This window comes from Populus trichocarpa, chromosome 1 (genome assembly GCF_000002775.5).
Source record: "Populus trichocarpa isolate Nisqually-1 chromosome 1, P.trichocarpa_v4.1, whole genome shotgun sequence".
Classification (NCBI taxonomy): domain Eukaryota; kingdom Viridiplantae; phylum Streptophyta; class Magnoliopsida; order Malpighiales; family Salicaceae; genus Populus; species Populus trichocarpa.
In genome coordinates, this window is record NC_037285.2 from 43103802 (window position 1) to 43128393 (window position 24592).

The 24592-nt window shown below is 33.3% G+C and overlaps 2 protein-coding genes and 1 pseudogene across 2 annotated transcripts in view; 1 reads left to right on the plus strand and 2 right to left on the minus strand.

The window, feature by feature from the left end:
- LOC18095629 (probable disease resistance protein At4g27220) overlaps positions 1 to 24592 on the minus strand; it is a 119512-nt gene that overhangs the window by 28302 nt on the left and 66618 nt on the right. The window contains exon 3 of the mRNA XM_052449936.1: positions 21038 to 21081. Within this exon, the coding sequence (XP_052305896.1) occupies positions 21038 to 21046 (9 nt within the window). The 5' untranslated portion in view covers positions 21047 to 21081. The remainder of the gene's footprint in view (positions 1 to 21037; positions 21082 to 24592) is intronic.
- LOC112328048 (uncharacterized) overlaps positions 855 to 24592 on the minus strand; it is a 34221-nt gene continuing 10483 nt past the window's right edge. Inside the window, exons 3-4 of the mRNA XM_052449937.1 lie at positions 1988 to 3377; positions 855 to 1894 (exon numbers count right to left, since the gene is read on the minus strand). Coding sequence (XP_052305897.1) covers positions 2368 to 3369 — 1002 coding nt within the window. The 5' untranslated portion in view covers positions 3370 to 3377 and the 3' untranslated portion in view covers positions 855 to 1894; positions 1988 to 2367. The remainder of the gene's footprint in view (positions 1895 to 1987; positions 3378 to 24592) is intronic.
- LOC112326331 (small nucleolar RNA R71) lies at positions 9122 to 9232 on the plus strand (annotated as a pseudogene).

Here is a 24592-nt window from a genome sequence, read left to right on the forward strand (position 1 = left end):
CTAAAACAAAAAACAAATAAAAAAATAAAATATTAAAGAAATGAAGAAGAGGAAGTACATACCTTTTAATGTGCTGAAGAATGAACCAAAAAACACAAAAATCTTGAAGGAAATGAAAGGAAAAAACAAAACTGTGAAATGAAGCAGACGAAAAAATGAACTGAAAGGGCGGTCGCATGGATTTATAGCGTAGTTTTACCGACGGCTTCACCGATGAAAATAAAAATTAATATTATTTTAAATTATTCCGTCGGTGACACTTCGAAAATCTGTTAGTAAATTTTGAATTTCACACCATCGTTTTTAATTACCCTCCATATTTTTCGCAGTCCGTCGGCAACCCCACGCGGTCAAAGATGCATTTAATGCACCGCCCTTTAGAATTCACACAGTCCGTCGGTGATTTGGTCGGTAATATTGACCCGCTGACAACATACCGATGGACTGAAATCCGTCTGAACATTCATCGGTGATTGTGGCATTTCCAGTAATTATTTTTCAACTCTCTGTGAAATGCCGACGGAGTTCGGGTCGTCGAAAAGTTTGTCGGTGATTGTGGCATTTCCAGTAATTATTTTTCAACTCTCTGTGAAATGCCGACATATTTCGCCGGCATGGTCGTCGATGATTGTGGCATTTCCAGTAATTATTTTTCAACTCTCTGTGAAATGCCGATGGATTTTGGGTCGTCGGCAAGTTTGTCAGTGATTGTGGCATTTCCAATAATTATTTTTCAACTCTTTGTGAAATGCTGACGGACCTCAGTCCGTCGGTGATAGTGTATTGTATAAGAAAGATTATATTTGTATTGCCTATTTACTTTCCTGCAAACACTTAAACAATAACAACAATGCTTAAACAATACATAAACTTATAAAATAAATATTTTGTGTTACAAAATATATCATCCATAATATATATTACAAGAAAAAAAATGTTTCACATAGGGCTAATAGTTAGTCAAAATTTTCTTCTTCTTCGTCGTCAATTGAATAGTCATCACCTTCATTGCAATCTTCAATATGGATATCATCATCTTCATCGACATTTGCTTTTTCATTAGATCTCAAAACAACATTCAACTCCTCCGCGTCAACATCAACAAGACTATCATCGAAAACATGAAAATTTGAATTTTCTTCCAAGTCAATTGAAGGAGCAACTCGATATGGTTCAACCAACTCATTAACTTGAAAGACTTCATCTCGCACACGACCCCTGGGTTTTGTTTTTAAAATGGACAACCAATCCACTCTTGATTGATCCTTTCTAAAGGAAGGGGTGTATCTGTAATAAACTTATTGACATTACTTTGCGAAAACAAAGACATCGTTTACATTGCGGAGTCTAGCTTTTGAATTGATTTCGACCAGACCATAATGCTGATCAACTCTAATTCCTCTGTCAGTCGTGTCATACCAATAGCATTTGAATAAAAACACTCTATTCTGCTCGCTATGATATTTCAGTTCAACGACCTCTTCTAATCTACCATAGTAGTCAACTTCTAACTCACTACTAGTCGATCCCTTAACACAAACACTGCTATTGTATGTCTTTCTTCCATGCCTGTATTCTTTAGTATGGAACACATATCCATTGATAAAATACCCATTGTAGCACTTAACTTTTTTTTTCAGGGCCCAGGCTTAGTGAAGACAATGACTTAGCAACACTCATTCCCATTTGATAAACCTTGTATGTAATGTACATCAATGAACAGTAAACGAGAATCTCATAATGACTTGCATACAGTAATTTTGCAAGTGAGAATGAGTTTGTGATAGTACTTACATGTGTTCTGAACCACGTGGCAAATTGTTCATCTTATAATTGAAAGATCTGGGATTCGGTCCGCTGTGAGTTATTGGACAACAAATATTGTCGATGTTGCCTGCAAGTGATAATGAGTGTATGATATTACAATATATAATTAACAATATATTATTGACAAAGTTTAATTAGTATTACACATATATATACTTACTGAATAAAAGGTCTCAACTCATCACAATTAAATAGAACATAATTGTGTGCTTGTTTGAACTCTATTTCCGACAAATATCTTCCTCTTACGACATTTTTAGGTGTGGGTCGTCTAGGATTGGAGAATATTGACAAGTTCTCATTGGAAGGCACTTCACCGCCATCATCATGCCGTGGAACACGATTGATTCTCAATCTCAGATGAGGTTTGAAATAGTACGAGATAAATGTTGAGATCTCCTCAACAATATAGGCCTCACATATCAAAGCCTCAACATGCGCCTTGTTCTTAACCTTTTTCTTGAGATTGAATAAGTACGTGCATTGAATTAATAAAATTTTTCAATTAAGAAAAACAAAGAAAATACTTTTATATATGAATTACATTGCAACTGTAATATCTAACTGTTTGAATGGGTACATCCATCTATACTGGACTGGTACTTCAACTTTTGCCTCGAACGGTAGATGTGTGGGGAGATGCTCCATTGAGTCAAAAAATGATGGAGGGAATATCATCTCAAGTTTGCATAGTGTCTCGATGATATTCGTTTCAAGCCTCTCAATGTGATCAACATTCAACTTGCTGGAACATATATCTCTAAAGAAATGTCTGATCTCCGTGAGTGCATCCCATATCCCCTTTGGCAACAAATCACAAAAAGCTAATGGGATGAGTGTTTGCATAAACACGTGGTAGTCATGACTCTTCATTCCATACAATCTGCATTCCTCCACATTAACCAGCCTTGATATGTTCGAGGCATGTCCATCCGGAAAACGCAGACTCTTAAGCCATTTATAGACTAGTAGTTGTGCGTTTTTCTCTAACACGAAGCTTGCTTTTGGTTTTGCGACCCGTGACTCATAACAAACCAACTCCATATTTTTATGGTTACAGAACAAAGCTATATCCAATCTAGCCTTTATGTTGTCCTTTGTCTTCCCCTTCACATCCATGACGGTGTTGAAAATGTTCTCAAACACGTTCTTTTCAACATGCATGACGTCAAGGTTATGGCGGAGCAGATTGGTCTTCCAATAAGGAAGCTCCCAAAAGATACTTCGCTTTACCCAATTATGGGTCAAACCAAAACCAGGAAACTTTTGCTTACCTGATTGAAGACCAAACACAATGTCACCGTACTCTGATACAACATCATACAATTCTTCACCAGAAAGACACGGGGATGCAACATCCTTTTCAACTATGCCAACAAAGAAATCTTTTCTGTTCTTTTTGTACCTGTGATTATATGGCAAGAAACGATGGTGACAGTAAAAAAAGGAAGCTTTACCTCCGTTTGTTAGTGTGAATGCCTTGTTGTTTTCCATGCAGTATGGACATGCTAGTTTCCCATGCGTGCTCCAACCAGAAAGCATTCCATAAACTGGAAAATCATTGATAGTCCACATCAAAGTCGCCCTTATAATGAAATTTTGTTTCCTCAATATGAGACTTGGTTTTTAAAAGGAAAAAAAAAGAAAAAGAAGAGAGGTGTGCGTTTATAAAATATTATTTTCAAAGTTAGTTTTAATAAGAATTGATTTGTAAATAATAAACTAAAAAGAAGTTAAGAACATGTATTGGATTCATTAAACTAAATTAATTTAATGTAATATGATTTTAGTTCATGGTATGTAGTTGCTAAAGCGCACAATATCTTATTCTTAATCTTTACTCCTAATATAATAGAACAGAATGAACAGTTAAAGTACATTGTAGTCTATAAAATTGTCACACTTTTTATTTATTTGATCCCTATAGTTTTAGTTAAAGTTTATTTTGGTGCTTTACTTTTTTCATATTTTTCATTTTGGTTCTTAAATTTTCATTACTTGGTCCATGTAGTTTTGATTAAATTTCATTTTAATCCTTTTATTTTTAATATTGGTCCCTAAAGCTTTTGGTATTTGTGTTCTTTTGATCAATCACATTAAGAAAAAACCCGATCTTGGCTTTATTGGGTTCGTCTTCACAAGAAGAGTTTGATATAGCTGATTTTGACTTTTAATCATGCTATAAAAATAAATCAAAATCTAGGAAGTTTTTTTTTTGTTTGGATTGATTTTAGATTTTAGACTAATTAGAAGGTGTTTTGGGTTTGAAATACTATTATTAAGATTTCCAGGATGTTTTTTTTTTGTCATATTTGTAAGTAAAAGCATGTTAAAAATAGGATTTTAGGGGTTCCAAAACTTGAACCTTGATTTTCTGGTCCTTAATGAGGACCAAAATTTGTTATAGTGGATGATGCATTTGTTCACTCTATTTTTTTTTTAAAAAAAATACTCTTGAGTGGACGCCATATGATCTACTCATTTTTTTAAATGATGCAATATGGGGGAATGACCTTCAGGCCTAAGCATGTTTTGGCCAATTTTAGTTTTCAAATTGGGCAAACAATTTGGTGTTTGCCTAGTTCTTTTTGAAAAAATAAGAACATAAGTATAGTAAAGAAAATGAAAAGCATAAACAAGAGATTAAAAAAAATATAACATGAAATAAAACTTAAACATTAAAATACAAAGAGAGAGAGTGATCCTGATTTGAACACTAAGATGCCTAAATGCATGGCAAATGCCTCCTTTTATAGGCTAAAATTCGGAACTATTGATTTGATGACTAATTGTTGAGTGGGTGGCCATATTTTTACTTGGTGACAATCCCTATCTTCTTCTCTGAACAAAATGTCATTGCTAACATCAGAATTTGAATAGCTAGTCCTATGAAAGTTCTAGGAAACTGTCTCAGCTTTCCAACAAAAGAAGAATCGGCACATTTGGACTTCTATAACTCGAGATATGGGCTGAACACTGAATAGTGTCTGGGCTACAGGACAGATTTCGACTTCTCCGTTGTTGCTATCATTTGAACTCGAAAATGACACTTTTAAATCTTGAACTCTCATTAAAGTTTTAGGCCTATGTGTTAGCTTTCCATACATTTAAATCAGACCTAAATCCAAGTTCTACAGCTCTAGTTATGATCTAATAATTGAATGGTGTTCCAGTTTGGACTGAACCAACATCTTTTTTCTAAGCTTAGCCCTCTCTTTGTCTTCTCAATTTCAGTAGTTAAACTCATCAATCAATCCTTTCATTTATGTGATAGGCTTGCATTTAAGACGAACATTTACCATAAATTAAAGTTATCTTATATTATTAAACATGTTATTATAAAACATGCTCTAGTTAAGGAGTTATTGATACTTCAAGTGCAAAATGATGATATAAAACCTTGATAAAAATACACTTTTAAGTACTAATCACACCCCCCAACCAGCTTATTACTAGTCCTTAGTAATCAAAGCGTTAAAATAGAAAAATAATTTGCAAGTTCCACAAAGCATGACATTCATCATTCAACTTCCATTAATCTATCCAAATAAACAAACTCTCATTAAATTTATATATCTGCTTCATACATCTTAAACAAGATATTAATAAGCCTTCTTTTTATGTGCTCAATTTATCAACACATAGTTATGGGGCTTTCCTTGGATGAAAACATAATTTCGTTCTAATGTTTTTCTAAGGTTAACTTCCTTGGGTTGGGATTATTATTATTATTATTATTAATATATATACATATAACTTAAAACACAATGCATCTTTAACCCATGTAACGAGCTTTAGGCTAATGACTCCCATACCAGTTGGTCTTAGGGCATTAGGTGTTGAGACACCCCTACAAGCTTAGTAACTCGGGTTGCAGATACTGATACGTAGATAGTGCAATGTTTGATTCCCCTAAGCTTTTCTCCTTAACCCATGTAACAAGCATTAGGCCAATAGCTCCCAAGTTAGTTGACTTTAGGGTATTAGGTGTTAAAACACCACTTCGGGCTTAATTGCTTAGGTTAGGGAGGCTACGAAACCAAACTTATCTACGTTTTTATTATCATCAATATTATCAATTTGTTTTCGTTTTCGTTTTTGTTTTTTGTTTTTTTTGCAAATTATATATTATCCCTTTCCCTTAGTTGTTACCTTTAACAAAAGAACATAAATAATGTAATAATTCAATGTGCAACCCACAATCATATGTTAAAGTGTATGTGTGAAAATGAAGGTTTAAGAATACTTGTTAAATGAGTATATGAGCAGAATCAAGTGATAACAATGCGAGAGTTTGTAAACCTGAATTTTTCAAGAAGTGTTATAACAGATCTTGATAAGAATATTTACTAAGATGCGTCTCAAGAGTCAATAAAATTCCTCCTTACTCTATCATCCTAATAATAGTTTTGTCAAATGGTTTTAATAATAGCAAAAAACAGTTAGTAAATTAGTTTTTTTTTTAATGTCAACTACTACCCTCTCCCCCTAACCAAAACGAGACATTGTCCTCAATGTCCTAAGCTAAAAAGATAGAGTATTGAAGACATCACTTGAAACAACGAACACTGACAAACCTGAAACACACTTAAACAAATATAAGAAATAACAAAACAAAATAATATGCTATTAATAAAACCAAAAGACACAAGGTTTCACAAACGAAGGCTCAAATTCAATCTAAGCTTTTTACGGCTTTCCATAGTTGACCATTTTATGCGACTCATAGAGGGATCAATTACAGGGATGAAAGACTGTAGTTGATCAATCAATTGTTTAGCAGTAGCAGTAGAGATTATGATTTGTCGTGCCGAAGATGTTAGAAATTTCTGTTCCATAGCATGATTAAGAAAAGACAACAAATTATCATAAAAACCATTAACATTTAACAAACATATAGGTTTATGGTGAATGTGAAGTTGGACCCAAGAGGAAATATGAAATATCTCTTCTAATATGCCCAGGCCACCTGGTAAGGCAATGAAGGCATTAGTGTGTTTAAACATTATATTCAGGTGTTCAGACATTGCGGAGATTTGTAGTTCCTCTCCAATTGTTTTTCCAATGATGTCCCCTTTGGCTAAAGCTTTGGGGACACCCCCCAAAACTTGACTGCCTCCTAAAAATACAGCTATTGACACACCCCCATTAACCTAAGGCTGCCTCCCCCATACACTAAATGAATCTTTCTCTCAGTTAGTACCTGACCATGATGATTTGCTGATTCTAAAAACTCTTTTTCTTTCCCAGGACTGGATCCACCAAAAACACAAATATTTCTTATTTGATGACACGAGGAATCTGCCATTTCTACACACTTCTATATCTGTTACATGTATGGGTTGAGTAGAAATCAAAGGAAGAAAGAGAAGATTTTATAGATAAGAAATTGAAAATGCAATCATACCACCTATATATAGGCCAGCTGGAGTCTCACACACACACACACACACTCTCTCTCTCTCTCTCTTTATTTTTTATCAAAACATGTGTATGTACAAGTAGTTGTGATTGAGGCTCACATCTTCCCTTGGTTTTACGCCTAAGAACGACTTTAATGCCCTCTATGGGTCGGGGATAAACTTCTCATCCAGTTTTCTTAAAAACTAATAAACAGGTTTTTATTTAGTCAGATTCCCAAGACTAAGTCGATCGTGTTCTTTATAAAAATGGGGCCATAAATCATGAATTGCACAATGCACATCTCCACCAGGATACGTCTCAAAAGTCAATAGAAGATTATCTAAAGATTCCTTATGTTTTGAAATAAATCCTGACTTTTGACAATTTTCACAAGCTTTGCAGAACACATGTGTGTCTTTGAACATGGTGGGCCAATAGAATCCATATTGTAAGATTTTTACAGTCGTCTTTTTTGACGAGAAATGACACCCATATGCCTCCGAATGACAAAAGTTAATCACACTACTTACCTCCTTCTCAGGAATGCATCTTTGAAATATTTGATTAGGACAATATTTGAATAAGTAAGGGTCATCCCAATAAAAGTTCTTCACGTTCTCAAAAACTTTCTTTTGTCTTGGGTATCTAAATGAGCTAGCAAAAATCTTGAAGCAAGAAAATTATCAATATTAGCAGACCAAGGTATCGAAGCAATAGAAAGTGAAGATTGATCAGGAAAGTATTTCTCAATTAGTGTGATGTCAGATGTCGAATCTATTGTCAATTTTGACAAATGATCCGCAACAACATTTTCGGTGCCTTTTTCATCCTCGATTCCTTCTTGTTTGAAAGTTTTAAATATTTCAGAATCATGATTGACTTCACTTTGTTTGGTCATAGCATGAGAAAATGGAAGTACTGGTGGGGAATCAGTCTTTTCTTTGCAATGTTCAGGTTTAACCCCTTCCTTACCCTTAGAGATTGACTCATCATCTTTCTCACAAGGTTCAAGAATGGGTTTTTCAATAACCTTACCACTATGGAGAGTAATGACTGATTGGACTTGATCCATGTGTTGGCTTCCGGAGCTGCTTGCACTTGAATTGTATTGCCCTTTGGGATTTTGCTGTAGTTGAGATGAGAACTTACCTTTCTCCTGAAAACTGAGAGCTGATGTGAATTTTGCAAGAGTATCTTTAAAATCTGTCTTGGTTTGAACAAGTTGAGTGTTGATTGTCTCTTGCTTTTCAATGAATGCATGCAGTGTTTCCTTAAGATTTCTTCTAGGAGGGGGAGCATAAGAAGGTACAAATCCATGAGAATTTTGAAAATTATGGTGTGCTTGAAATGGTGGTTGTGAAGTTTATGCATTATTGTTACTACTCTTCCAACTAAAATTTGGATGATCTCTCCAACCAGGGTTGTATGTTTGCGAGTATGAATTCTAAGTTGGCCTTTGGAAACTGTTTAAAGCATTGGTTTGTTCATGGAGACATTCCTTGAAAGAAGGCAAAGTTGGACAATCATTGGTTGCATGTTCATTTGTTTCACAGATTTGACACACATGTCTTGAACATATTTTAATTGACCACTCTTTTTAAATTCAAGTGCCTCGACTTTTCTAGCTAAAGATGTAAATTTGGCTTGGAGGTCATGATCTTCCCTAAGGTTGTACATACATCCACTAGATGTATAAGGTTGAGTTTTACTTGGTGCCTCATAAGTACCTGTAGTGTCCCAATTTTGAGCATTTTCAGCTAACGAGTCTAGGTACTACATTGCTTCATTAGGGTATTTATCTTCAAAAGTTCAATTGCACATCAATTCCACCATTTGCCTATCTTTAGGTGTTAACCCTTCATAAAAATATGAGACCAATCTCCATGTTTCAAAACCATGATGAGGACATGTATTAAGCAAGTCTTTATACCTATCCTAACAATTGTAAAATGTTTCTCCTGGCTTTTGAGTGAAAGTGGTGATTTGTCTTTTGAAAGAGTTTGTTCTATGAAAAGAGAAAAACTTTTTTAAAAATTGTTGTTGCATTTCATCCCAAGCACGAATGGATCCTGACCTAAGATTTTGTAGCCATGTTTTAGCTTTATCTTTTAATGAAAAAGGAAAAAGCTTTAATCTGATGGTGTTCATGCTACAATTTAAGTCATTATAAGTGTTACAAACTTCTTCAAATTCTCTCAAATGCAAGTATGAATTTTCTAGATCTAAGCCATGAAAAGAAGGTAAAAATTGAATAATGTCTGGCTTAAAATTGAAATGAGATGCATCAGGAGGGAAAACTATACACGATGGTGCACTTGTTCTTGTTGGATTCATGTGGTCTCTTAGTGTTCTAACTCGATTATTCTCATTATTCTCATTATGAAGCGATTGATTATCCTTTTCGGCCACGTTTTCTGAAAATGATGAGGATTTCCTAGAAAGTCTACCACTTAATGTACGTGACCAAACTCTCATGCACGTGTAGGAAGAGAATAAAAGGAAGAAGAAAACAAAAGAAAAAAAAAACAAAAGAAAAGAAACAAAAGTTAGATAAAAGAAAAGTGAAAAGAGAAAATAAAATAAATATTATAATTTATACAGGAATTTACCTCCCTGGCAACGGCGCCAAAAACTTGACACGATCAAAAGATTGATGTCTTATCCCAAGTGCAAGAGTGTCGAAGTAATAAATAACTCGGTAAGACCGGAGTCGAACCATAGGGAGGTGAACTATATAAAATTATAAACAATAAATGAAAAGGAGTTGAAGAGAACTTTTGAGATGTGGTATTGATGTAAGGATTAAACAAGGATAAAATAATTGTCAAGGTTAGAGGATCCACTAATGGTATTTCAAACAAGTATAGTATAAACTCTTTTTATTACTTGACTGGAAACCACACACAAAGGAGTTTCCAATCGGATTATAAATTGTTAACATGATTACATTAATTATCTTATTCGAGCAATGCCAATACTTGTAAATATTATAAGGTATTCGTGGTGATAACTTATGTTAACAACAAATCAAGTTCCTTTCATAGCTCAAGTGTCGGTTATACCATACAGTTGGCTATGAAAGTGCCAAGTATTTGTTGTATCAAGGGTTGTATAACACAAATCTAGATTAACCATTTAACAAGCAAGGTATTAAAAGTGAGTAAGATAAAAAATACAAAACATGTTAGTATCAAACATTAAAGTCCATGTTGAGTTTACACTATACTTATTCTTACTCCATTAGTGTAGCCTTTTCACCTTGATAAAATAAACTTAGTTAAACATAATGAAGAAGAGAAACATAAATAAACAATATAAGAATAAAAGTATAGTAAAGAAAATGAAAAGTATAAACAAGAGATTAAGAAAAATATAACATGAAATAAAACATAAACATTAAAATACAAAGAGAGAGAGAGATCTTGATCTGAACACCAACATGCCTAAATGCATGGCAAATGCCTCCTTTTATAGGCCAATATTTGGAACTATTGATTTGATGACTAATTGTTGAGTGGGTTGCCACATCTTGACTTGGTGACAATCCTTATCTTTTTATCTAAACAAAACGTCATTGCTAACATCAGAATTTGAACAGATAGTCTTCATGAAAGTTTTGGGAAATTGTCTCAGATTTCCAACAAAACAAGAATCGGGGCATTTGGACTTCTGAAACTCGAGATATAGACTGAACACTGAATAATATTTGGGCTGCAAGACAAATTCCGACTTCTCCGTTGTTGCTACCATTCGAAAATGGCACTTTTAAATCTTGGACTCTCCATGAAAGGTTTAGGCCTATGTCTTAGCTTTCCATACATATAAATCAGACCTAAATTCAAGTTCTACAGCTCCAGTTATGATCTAATAACCGAATGGTGTTCCGGTTTGGACTGAACCGGGATCTCTTTAAACACCATTCGGTTATTGGATCATAACTGGAGCTGTAGAACTTGGATTTAGGTCTCGTTTAAATTTATGGAAAGCTAAGACATAGGCCTAAGACTTTCATGAAGAGTCCAAGATTTAAAAGTGCCATTTTCGAGTTCAAATGGTAGCAACAATGGAGAAGTCGAAATCTGTTCTGCAGCCTAGACACTATTTAGTGTCTAGCCTATATCTTGAGTTCTAGAAATCCAAATGTGTCGATTCTTGTTTTGTTGGAAAGCTGAGACAATTTCCCAGAACTTTTATCAAGACTATCTATTCAAATTCTGATGTTAACAATGACATTTTGTTCAGACAAAAAGATAAAGATTGTCACCAAGTCAAGATGTGGCCACCCACTCAACAATTAGTCATCAAATCAATAGTTCTGAATTTTGGCCTATAAAAGGAGGCATTTGCCATGCATTTAGGCATTTTGGTTTTCAGATCAAGATCATGTTCTTGCTCTCTTTCTTTATATTTTTGTAATGCTTAAGTTTTGCTTTCATTAATCTCTTGTTTATATCTTTCATTTCCTTTACTATACTGATATAATTATATTCACATCTTGTTTATTTAAGTTTCTCTTCTTTATAATGTTTAACTAAGTTTAATATGTCAAGGTGAAAAGGTTTCACTAATGGTGTTAGGATATATATAATATAAACTCGATATGGACTTCAATGCTTACATCCAAGAAAGTTTGCTATTAACATATTTTATCATTTTTATCTTATTAATTCTTAATACCTTGTTAAATGCTTAATCTAAATTTGTGTTGTATAACACTTGGTACAATAAATGATTGATCCTTCATAGCCAACTGTATGGTATAATCGACACCTATGCTATGAAAGGAACTTGATTTTTTGTTAACATAAGTTAACATCATGAATTCCTGACAATATTTAAAAGTATTGGTGTTACTTAAATAAGATAACTAATATGATCATATTAATAATTTATAATGAGCTATTAATGACAAATCATCCGATTGGAACCTTCTTTGTGTGTGGTTTCCAGTTGAGTAATAAAAAGAGTTTATATTATACTTATTTGAAATACCATTAGTGGATCCTTTAACCTTGACATTTGTTTTTATTATTGTTTAATCCTCACATTAATCTCACACCTCAAAATTCTCTTTAACTTATTATTATTATTATTATTATTATAATTATTATTATAATTTATATAGTTAACCTCATTGTGATTCGATTTCGGTCTTCCCGGGTTATTTATTACTTTGACACTCCTACACTTGAGAGAGGACATCAATCTTTTGGTCGTGTCAAGTTTTTGGCACCGTTACCGGGGAGGTAAATTCTTGTATAAATTATAATATTTATTTTATTTTCACTCTTCACTTTTCTTTTATCTAACTTTTGTTTCTTTTGTTTTGTTCTGTTTCTTTTTCTTTTTTTTCTTTTCTTCCTTTTATTCTCTTCCTACACATACATGAGAGTTTGGTCACGCACATTAAGTGGTAGACTTTCTAGGAAATCCTCATCATTTTCAGAAAACATGGCTGAAGAGGATAATTACTCGCTTCATAATGAGAATAATCGAGTTAGAACACTTAGAGACCACATGAATCCTACAATAACAAGTGCACCATCATGTATAATTTTCCCTCCTGATGCATCTCACTTCAGTTTTAAGCCAAACATTATTCAACTTTTACCTACTTTTCATGGTTTAGATCTAGAAAATCCATACTTGCATTTGAGAGAATTTGAAGAAGTTTGTAACACTTATAATGACTTAAATTGTAGCATGAACACCATCAGATTAAAGCTTTTTCCTTTTTCTTTAAAAGATAAAGCTAAAACATGGCTATTAAGTTTGAGACTAGGATCCATTCGTGCTTGGGATGAAATGCAACAACAGTTTTTAAAGAAGTTTTTCTCTTCTCATTGAACAAACTCTTTCAAAAGACAAATCACCACATTCACTCAAAAGCCAGGAGAAATATTTTACCAGTGTTGGGATAGGTATAAAGACTTGCTTAATACTTGTCCTCATCATGGTTTTGAAACATGGAGATTGGTTTCATATTTTTATGAAGGGTTAACACCTAAAGATAGGCAAATGGTGGAATTGATGTGCAATAGAACTTTTAAAGATAAAGACCCTAATGAAGCAATGGAGTACCTAGACTCGTTAGCTGAAAATGCTCAAAATTAGGACACTACAGGTACTTATGAGGCACCGGGTAAAACTCAACCTTATACATCTAGTGGAGGTATTTACAACCTTAAGGAAGATCATGACCTCCAAGTCAAATTTACATCTTTAGCTAGAAAAGTCGAGGCACTAGAATGGAAAAGGAGTGGTCAATTGAAATCTGTTCAAAAAATTGTAAGTCAAATATGTGAAACTAATGAACACTCAACCAATGATTGTCCAACTTTGCCTTCTTTCAAGGAATGTCTCATGAACAAGCCAATGCTTTAAACAGTTTCCAAAGGTCAAATCAGAATCCATACTCACAAACGTATAACCTTGGTTGGAGAAATCACCCAAAATTCAGTTGGAAGAGTGGTAACAATAATACACAAACTTCACAGCCACCATTTCAAGCACACCATAATTTTTAAAATTCTCATGGATATGCACCTCCTTATGTTCCCCCTCTTAAAAGAAATCTTAAGGAAACATTGCATGCATTCATTGAAAAGCAAGAGACAATCAACACTCAACTTGCTCAAACCATGACAGATTTTAAAGATACTATTGCAAAATTCACATCAGCTCTCATTTTTCAAGAGAAAGGTAAGTTTTCATCTCAAACATAGCAAAATCCCAAAGGGCAATACAATTCAAGTGCAAGCAGCTCCAGAAACCAACACATGAATGAAGTCCAATCAGTCATTACTCTCCATAATGGTAAGGTTATTGAAAAACTCATTCTTGAACCTTGTGAGAAAGATGATGAGTCAATCTCTAAAAGTAAGGAAAGGGTTAAACCTGAACATTGCAAAGAAAAGACTAATTTCTCACCAATACTTCTATTTCCTCATGTCATGACCAAACAAAGGGAAGTCAATCACGATTCTGAAATCTTTGAAGCTTTCAAACAGGAAGAAATTGAGGACAAGAAAGGCACCGAAAATGTTGTCGCGGATCATTTGTCAAGATTGACAATAGATTCCACATCTAACATCACATCAATTGATGATTACTTTCCTAATGAATCTTCACTTTCTGTTGCTTCAATACCTTGTTCTGCTAATATTGACAATTTACTTGCTTTAGGATTTTTGCCAGCTCATTGGAATACCCAAGACAAAAGAAATTTTTTGAGCGAAGTGAAAAACTTTTATTGGGATGACCCTTACTTATTCAAATATTATCTTGATCAAATATTTCAAAGAAGCATTCCCGATAATAACTTAAGTAGTGTCATTAAATTTTGTCATTTTGAGGCATGTGGGGGTCATTTCTCGTCAAAAAAGACAGCTGCAAAAATCTTACAAAATGGATTTTATTAGCCCACTATGTTCAAGGACACATATGCATTCTGCAAAACCTGTGAAAATTGTCAAAAGGTAGGATTTATTTCAAAACATAGAGAGTCTTTAGATAATCTTTTATTGAATCTTGAGATGTATCCTGGTGGAGATGTGCATTGTGCAATTCATGATTTATAGCTCCATTTTCATAAAGGGCATGTTCATCATAGTCTTGGGAATATGACTAAAAAAGACTTTGTTTGTCAGTTTTTAAGAAAGCTGGATGAGAAGCTTATCCCTGACCCATAGAGAGCGTTTAAGTCGTTCTTGGACGTAAAACCAAAGGAAGATGTGAGCCACAATTACAACTATAATTTAAGCCTTAGTTTGTAAGAACGTATGTCTTTTGATTTTATTAATAGCATAATATTTGTGTTTTGTTGTTTCTTATATTTGTTTAAGTGTGTTTCAGGTTTGTTAGTAGTCGTTGTTTTAGGTGATGTCTTTTATTCTCTATTTTTCTACCTTAGAACATTGAGGACAATGTTTCATTTTGTTTTGGGGGGAGAGGGTAATAGTTAACAAAAAAAACTAACTAACTAACTAACTTTTTGTTGTTATTAATACCATTTGACAAAATTGTTATTGTTAGGATGACAGAGTAAGGAGGAATTTTATTGACTCTTGAGATGTATCCTACTAAACATTTTCCAATGGTTATTTGCAACATTCATAACAAGGTTTTATCATACTTTTCTTATGAAATATCCAAGTTTACAAACTCTCACATTGTTATCACTTGATTCTGCTCATATACTCATTTAACAAGTATTCTTAAACCTTCATTTTCACACACAGACTTTAACATATGATTGTGGGTTGCACATTGGATTATTACATTATTTATGTTCTTTTGTTAAAGGTAACAACTAAGGGAAAGAGATAGTATATAATTTGCAACAAAAAAAAAACAAAAAACAAAAAAAAAACAAAAACAAATTGATAATAATGATGATAATAAAAACGTAGATAAGTTTGGTTTCGTAGCCTCCCTAACCTAAGCAATTAAGCCCGAAGGGGTGTTTTAACTCCTAATACCCTAAAGTCAACTACCTTGGGAGGTATTGGCCCAGTGCTTGTTACATAGGTTAAGGAGAAAAGCTTAAAGGAATCAAACATTGCACTATCTACGTATCAGTATCTACAACCCGAGTTACTAAGCTTGTAGGAGTGTCTCAACACCTAATGCCCTAAGACCAACTGGTCTGGGAGTCATTAGCCTAAAGCTCGTTACATGGGTTAAAGATGCATTGTGTTTTAAGTTATATGCATATATATTAAAAAAAAAAGAAAAAAACATAATCTCAACCCAAGAAAGTTAACCTTAGAAAAACATTAGAACAAAATTATGTTTTCATCCAAGCAAAGCCCCATAACTATGTGTTGATATATTGAGTACATAAAAAGAAGGTTTATTAATATCTTGTTTAAGAAGTATGAAGCAGATATATTGTTTTAATGAGAGTTTGTTTATTTGGATAGATTAATGGAAGTTAAATGATGAATGCCTTGCTTTGTGGAACTTGCAAATTGTTTTTCTATTTTAACGCTTTGATTACTAAGGACTAGTAATAAGCTGGTTGGGGGGTTTGATTAGTACTTAAAAGTGTATTTTTATCAAGGTTTTATATCATCATTTTGCACTTGAAGTATCAATAACTCCTTAACTAGAGCATGTTTTATAATAACAAGTTTAATAATATAAGATACCTTTAATTTATGGTAAATGTTCGTCTTAAATGCAAGCTTATCACATAAATGAAAGGATTGGTTGATGAGCTTAACTACTAAAATTGAGAAGACAAAGAGAGGGCTAAGCTTAGAAAAGAGATGCTGGTTCAGTCCAAACTGGAACACTATTCGGTTATTAGATCATAACTGGAGCTGTAGAACTTGGATTTAGGTTTGATTTAAATGTATGAAAAGCTAAGACATAGGCCTAAAACTTTCATAAGAGTCCAAGATTTAAAAGTGTTATTTTCGAGTTCAAATGGTAGCAACAACGGAGAAGTTGAAATCTGTCCTGCAGCCAAGACACTGTTCAGTGTTCAGCCCATATCTCGAGTTCTAGAAGTCCAAATACGCCGATTCTTGTTTTGTTGGAAAGCTGAGAAAGTTTACTTGAACTTTCATAGGACTACCTGTTCAAATTCTAATGTTAGCAATGACATTTTGTTCAGACAAGACGATAGGGATTGTCACCAAGTCAAGATGTGGTCACCCACTCAACAATTAGTTATCAAATCAATAGTTCCGAATTTTGGCCTATAAAAGGAGGCATTTGCCATGCATTTAGGCATCCTGGTTTTCAGATCAAGATCATGTTCTTGCTCTCTTTCTTTATATTTTTGTAATGCTTAAGTTTTGCTTTCATTGATCTCTTGTTTATGCCTTTCATTTCCTTTACTATACCTATATAATTATGTTCTCATCTTGTTTATTTAAGTTTCTCTTCTTCATAATGTTTAGCTAAGTTTAATATGTCAAGGTGAAAAGGTTTAACTAATGGTGTTAGGATATGTATAATATAAACTAGATATGGACTTCAATGCTTACATCCAAGAAAGTTTGTTATTAACATGTCTTATCATTTTTATCTTTTTAATTCTTAATACCTTTCTTGTTAAATGGTTAATCTAGATTTGTGTTGTATAACACTTGGTACAATAAATGTTTGATCCTTCATAGCTAACTGTATGGTATAACCGACACCTATGCTATGAAAGGAACTTGATTTGTTGTTAACATAAGTTATCATCATGAATTCCTGACAATATTTGAAAGTATTGGTGTTACTTAAATAAGATAACTAATATGATCATGTTACTAATTTATAATGAGCTATTAATGACAAATCATCCGATTGAAACCTTCTTTGTATGTGGTTTCCAGTTAAATAATAAAAATAGTTTATGTTATACTTATTTGAAATACCATTAGTTGATCATTTAAACTTGACATTTGTTTTTATCATTGTTTAATCCTCACATTAATCTCACATCTCAAAATTCTCTTTAACTTATTATTATTATTATTATTTAATCTCCCTGTGGTTCGACCCCGGTTTTGTCGGGTTATTTATTACTTTGACACTCCTGCACTTGGAAGAAGACATCAATCTTTTGGTCGTATCACACGACTTCTTTCTCATCAAACCCCTTTTGAAAGACTTTACGACAAGGTCCCTACTTACTCCCATCTTAAGGTTTTCAATTGTCTTGCATATGCTACAGAAGTGCATGCCACACATAAATTTGCTCCTAGAGCTAAACGTTGTGTTTTTCTCGGTTGCTCGATCAGCCAAAAAGCTTACAAGCTCTACAACCTTACCACCCATAAATTTTTCACCAGCCGTGATATTGTTTTCCATGAACACATTTTCCCTTACAAATTATCTCCAACCATTCCTGCACCTCATGTACCATCAGCTGCATCTACAGCTCCCACACCCGTCCTTCCTCTTTCCATATCAGATCCTCCTTCTGCAGACTTCCCAGTCTCCCCTTCTGCGTCTCCCACACCAGTCCCTCCTATTTTTTCTCCCTCTGTTCCCAACAATATCACTTAGTCACCTTCTTATATGCTTCACGTGCAGCCTTTACGTCGTTCCCAGTGACATCACAACCCTCCCCGAGCTTTACGTGATTATATTTGCAACCTAGTAACGTCTCCCAAACCATTGCCGACTTTATCATCTGGTCTCACCACAAGTACAATGTATTCTCTTTGTAATTTTCTTTCTTACCATCACTACTCACCACAACATTGCTCCTTTATTGCCACCATTAGTCAGGACATTGAGCCCCGCTCTTATACAAAAGCTGCTTCCCTTCCATAATGGCAAGATGCCATGCAATCTGAATTGGCAGCATTGGAAGCTAACCACACTTGGTCCCTCACTTCTCTCCCTCCTGGAAAGACACCAATTGAATGCCGCTGGATCTACAAAATCAAACGTCATTCAAATGGCACCATCGAGTGTCACAGAGCTCGGTTGGTGGCCAAAGGTTACACACAGCTGGAAGGTATCAATTTCCATGACACCTTTTCTCCTACTGTTAAAATGATTATTGTCCGTTGTTTGCTGGCTCTGGCAGCAACACAGAATTGGTCCCTTCACTAGCTAAATGTGCACAATGCTTTCCTTCATGGTGATCTTCATGAAGAAATTTATGTATGTCCAAAATGATTATTGTCCGTTGTTTGCTGGCTTTGGCAGCAGCACAGAATTGGTCCCTTCACTAGCTAAATGTGCACAATGCTTTCCTTCATGGTGATCTTCATGAAGAAATTTATGTATGTCCACCTCCTAGTCTTCAGCGACAGAGGGAGAGTTTGGTATGTCACCTCAATAAGTCATTATATAGATTAAAGCAAGCTTCTCGCTAATGGTTTGCCAAATTCTCTATAGTTATTCAAGCTGCCAGATATGTTCAGTCTAAAGCAGATTATTCATTGTTCACATGTCGCAATGACAAATCCTTTACCGCATTATTGATATATGTTGACGACATTCTCATCACAGGTAATGACCTCAAGCCTATATACACTCTTAAGAGATTTCTGCATAGTCGTTTCCAAATTAAAGATTTGGGTGATTTCTGCATAGTCGTTTCATAAAAAAAAGTATTTTTATCTCACAGCAGAAGTACACTTTGGAAATTCAGAAGGATAGTGGGATTTTGGGTGCTAAACCTGTGAATTTTCCTATGGAACAAAACACAAAGCTCTCAGATGCAGGTGACTTACTTAAAGATCCATCTCAATACAGGCAACTTATGGGATGCCAAATTTACTTGACTATTACCCGACCGGATATCATGTATTATGTATTGTGCTAAGTTGATATCTGCATGCGCCACACAAACCGCACATAGAAACTGCCTTACGTGTGTTGCGTTATCTAAAAGGTGCTCCAGGACAGGGTTTGTTTTCCTCTTCTCAAAATGATTTGTCTCTGCAAGCTTTTTATTATTCAGATCGGGTTGGTTGCCCAATGACTCAAAGATCCACTATGGGTTATTGTGTTTTTTTTTTTATCTTCACTTGTTTCTTAGAGATCAAAAAGACAGAAAACAGTATCACTCTCCTCAGCAGAAGCCGAATATAGAGCCATGACAGATACATGTTGCAAGTTATCTAGTTACGTTCATTGTTAAAAGACTTACAGATATTGCATCCGAAACCAGCATTGCTACACTATGATAACAAAACAGCTTTACATATAGTAGCTAATCCAGTTTTTCATGAGAGAACCAAACATATAGAAATGAATTGTCACTTTATTCGGGATAAAATACAGGATGGTTCAGTCATGACCAAATTCGTTACTTCGACAAATCAACTTGCAGATGTATTCACTAAACCATTAGGAAAGGAGATTTTCTCTAACATGATTCGCAAGTTGGGAGTTCTCGACATTCACTCTCCAACTTGAGGGGGAGTGTTAAGAAATGATCAATAATATTCTAATGTTTACGTAATGGGTTAGGAAACAAATATGTAAACATGTGCTTTCAAGAATATCTATTCCTATTGTAATTCATATTCCTAATATAGCTAAGCATAATTACACGAAAACACTTGTATATAAGTGGCAGTAACTCATTCAATGATATACAATTCTGGCAAATCTTTTCCTTCTCTGTTTTACAAGGTCCATAGGTGGATTTTTAGTAAATAACATATTTGTTTTTAATAAAACAAAAAAGGTGTATAGATAAACTAACTATAGACTCAATAGTGGATGTTGTATTTTGTTTTTTAACATTTCTTGACATATTTAATAGAACTTGTTAGCATTGAGATAAATCTTTTTTGTTATTAAAATATGACCAGCTGATAATTTTTTTTTTTATTTCATCATTTAACGTTTGATTTTTTCTCTTCTCTCATAAACCTAGAGATTGAAATGTGAATAAAATAAAGTCTTGGACTAAATCATATAATTTTCAAACTAAAAGGACCAAAAACAATTGGACAAAATCTTAAGGCTAGATTTCTAAAAAAGAGCTGCTATTTTACTAAACTTACAATTTCGGTCCTCTCATCTTAAGGCTAAAATCTTAGAGTCCAATTGAATGAAATTCTCTTTACACCGAGTGATTTTTTTTTGTTTTACTTGCCATCTCATTCAACTATCTATAATGTTCGTATTAGATAATGCAGAAAGCTGTACCGTGGCGAGTTGCTACCATTGGATTGACTGATAGCATAAACCTCGACTCAAAGCTCGTACCAATAGGAAATTGTTGGATTAAACAAAAAAGCAAGCTGGAGATTCTTGCTTTCTTAAGCATGATCAAGTAAAATATAACAAGAAAATAGCACTAACAATATTAAGCAAAAGTGAAAGGAAAACATACTTGGTCCATTATATTGTCTTCAAGGATTTTGATTAGCACACAGAAGAAGGAACCAGTGCCAAGCTGGTCGACAACCAGGAGACCTCCTGTCCTGCTTTGAGAGAAAGAAAGAATTAAGTGAAGTTCAGAGAAAAAAAGAATCAGTAAAAGGAAGCAAAGTATTCTATACGAGGCCATACCAAGATGTCATACATACATACAGAAACTAGATGAACATTTTCCAAGATAAACACAACGAAATCGAGAACCATCATAAAGGGTAAGATCAACTATTAGCCAAAAACTAGATGAGAATATGCCAACTAGGTCCTGAGCAGCGACACACAAAATCAAAGAGTTACAAGAAGGTCCCATATGTTAGTCCCTCAAGCACGCAGTCTGTTCGAATCACACACTAGATTAATGACACCAGTAAATTGTTTGTAAAGCTCAATAAGATACTTTTAATTCTTTTTTCTTTTTTTTGAGAATTTTAATTCACGCTTTACTGTAGCTTGTAAGGACACAATGAGCAAGAAACTATGTCCTGAACTCTGATCTGATCAAGTCAAGAACTCCTGAACAATATCAGGGTAAAAAGAGTAACTTGCAAGAATTCTAGATGACATGTAATCTTGGAGAAAAGAGAAAAGAGAACATGGAGCTTACCTGGCCCAACAAGATCTTCAAACGATGATCTGACTTAATCAGAACTCAGAAGGAGTTAGAGAAGCAGTGATGAAGGGAGAAGAGAATGTGGAACGCACAGCTAGGAAAGGAGTTTAGTGGAGCGTAGAAGAAACGCAATTTATTTGTGTCAGCAATCGTCAACGGTTTATAGACAAATAAAAAACATTGCATGTGTTGTTTTGTCTGGTGGCTTTTCGTGGCCCAGAAGGCTACTCAAGTCTCGACAAAAAATATTAGTATTGGCTGCAATTCGGACAAAACATAAGATCACAATCTCTATCTTATACTTGATTGATGGTAATTTATAATTGTTTGTTTTTGTATTTTAATAATATTTTAAGAAAAAATATTTTTTTATTTTAAATTATTATTTTTAATCTTTTTGAATTATTATGATTTGAGAAAAATAATTTTTTAAAATAAAAAAATATTATTGTGATACATTTCTAAATAAAAAAACAGTTTGAATAGTAATCAACCAATATTAAACTTCAAAATACCATTTTAGTTTTTTTTTTTTAAGTTTTTCATGACAATTTAATTGTTTTTTTTCTTATAGTGTTATTAATTTTTTATTAAATTTTCCAATCTCACAAAATATAGATAAAATAAAAAATGCATTTAAAAAGAGTAATTAATTGATCCATTGATCCATTCAATGTCATATCCAATTCTAGTATCTTACCAAACTCTACTTGTACAAAATGCATTCATGATATCCAATTTCAGGCGCCCGCCATTTTCAAATTCCGCCTGTCTCTTGTTAACATAACCATGGGCATAACAATTGATAACAACCAGAATTTTATGAGATGAAGCTACCTCTGTCTCACCTACTTCAACACTATTAAAAAATTAACAAATATAAATAAAAACATTGATAAAATATTTCCTTGGTATATACCAAGAAAATTATAATAGAAAAAAATTAAAATAAAATAAAAATATACAATGACGTGTCATTTATATCGACAAAATTATCTGTTCGTCAACTCGTTGATAAACTGTTCACTTTTCCCTGATACTATTCATTATATCAAATACAAAGGGTATCACCGATAGATTAATTTCATCAGTATTTGCCAGAGAGTTCTGAAACTATTTACTTCTCAATTGCACTGTTAATTATTGTTCTTTTAAAAAAAAAACCACCGACGGATTGAAAAGTTGTCAGTAATATTTAGGGGTTTCTGAAAATTTTCAATTAAATTAAATATTACAAACAGAATCACCGATGGATTGAAAAGTCGTCGATGATATTTGGAAAGTTTCTGAAATTTTTTTATTAAATTGAAAATTTAAATTAAATATTACAAACGGAATCACTGACGAATTGAAAGGTTGTCGGTGATATTTAGGGGGTTTCTGAAATTTTTTTATTAAATTAAAAATTTTAATTAAATATCATAGATGGAATCACTGATTGAATAATTAAAAATATTTATATTTAATTATTCATTAGTAAAACTATCGATAAAATGCCCCAATAAAAAAACTAAAATCCCTCATTTCTTAACAGATGTGCCTCTTTCTCCTCCTCCTCCTCTTCTTCTTCTTCTTCTTCTCTTCCCTTTATGTAAAAAACACCAACGTCCCTTTCATTCTTTCTTTCTTTCTTTCTCTTCTCTTCTCCTCCACGCGCAAGTATGTCTTCTCCTCTTTTCTTCTTTTCTCTTCTCAGTTTTGTTTTAATTAACATACTTTATAAATTTGTTTTTTCTTTTCTCTTTTCAGCTTCACTTGCAATTACATTAAGGTGAGATGTTGTCTTCTTCTTCTTTTTTTGTGTTTTTTTGGATTATATTTGTTTTTTTATTTTATTTTTAAAGTTTTATGTTCTTAATAATTGTATGAATATTGTTGTGGGATTTTTTTTTCATATGAGATAAATTTTGTTGGATTTTAAATGATTTTTTTTTCAATTTTGTTGTTTAATTTCAATTAAATTATTTTATTTATTGCTAGATTATGGGTTCTGAAATAGGTTTTCTAGGTTAGGTGGAAATGTTTTTTGGTTGATTTTGTTATTTGTTGTTGTTGTTTATTTTATGTGTTATTTATTGTTGCAAATTTGTTTGAGTTGATTTTCTTCTTCTTTTTTCCGAGCAATTTAATTCATGAGTATTATGAAGTGTTAATTTATATTAATTTAATTATTTTCTACTTTTGTTAAATAGATTTTTTTAAAATATTTTTAAATAATTACTGATGGTATTACTGACAGATTAAGTTCGAAATTAGTATATTATAGAGAGTTGAAAAAACAATTACTGCAAATGTTATTGTGCCACTGTTTTATTACCGAAAAAATTACATACGGTATTTTTATCAGTTATATGGCAATATTCCTGAGAAAAATACCAACGGAATGAAGCGAGTAAAAAGAATTTGAAGCAATTTTTCCACCAGTAAATTCATCGGTAATTTTATTATCAACAGATCAAAAATTTCCGACAAAAATTTTACGGACATAGCCTTTCTGTACGTGAGCCTGTCGATAAATTTATTATTGACTGAATAAGAGTATAAATACTGATGGAATTTTCCGTTGGTATTTCTAAGAATTCTGGTAGTGAAAATAAGATTTAATACATTTGTAATGGTTAACAAATAAGGGAAATATTCACGGATCGTTTAGCAGCCCTTTGATCAAATTAAGAACCTCAAAATTTGAAGAAAAGCTCACTAGATCACACTAATATTTTTGTCTGAAAATATATATGACGATAAATGATCCTTGAGAAAAAAGAAAGAAGGAATAATGTTAGATCACGACTTTTTGAAGCAGAAGGAGTTTGATGCCACCGTCCAAGAAATAATTTTAGGCAATGACTTTTCATTTTTCTATTAGGTGTCCTACAAGTCTTCTGAAAACGGTGGCTTATT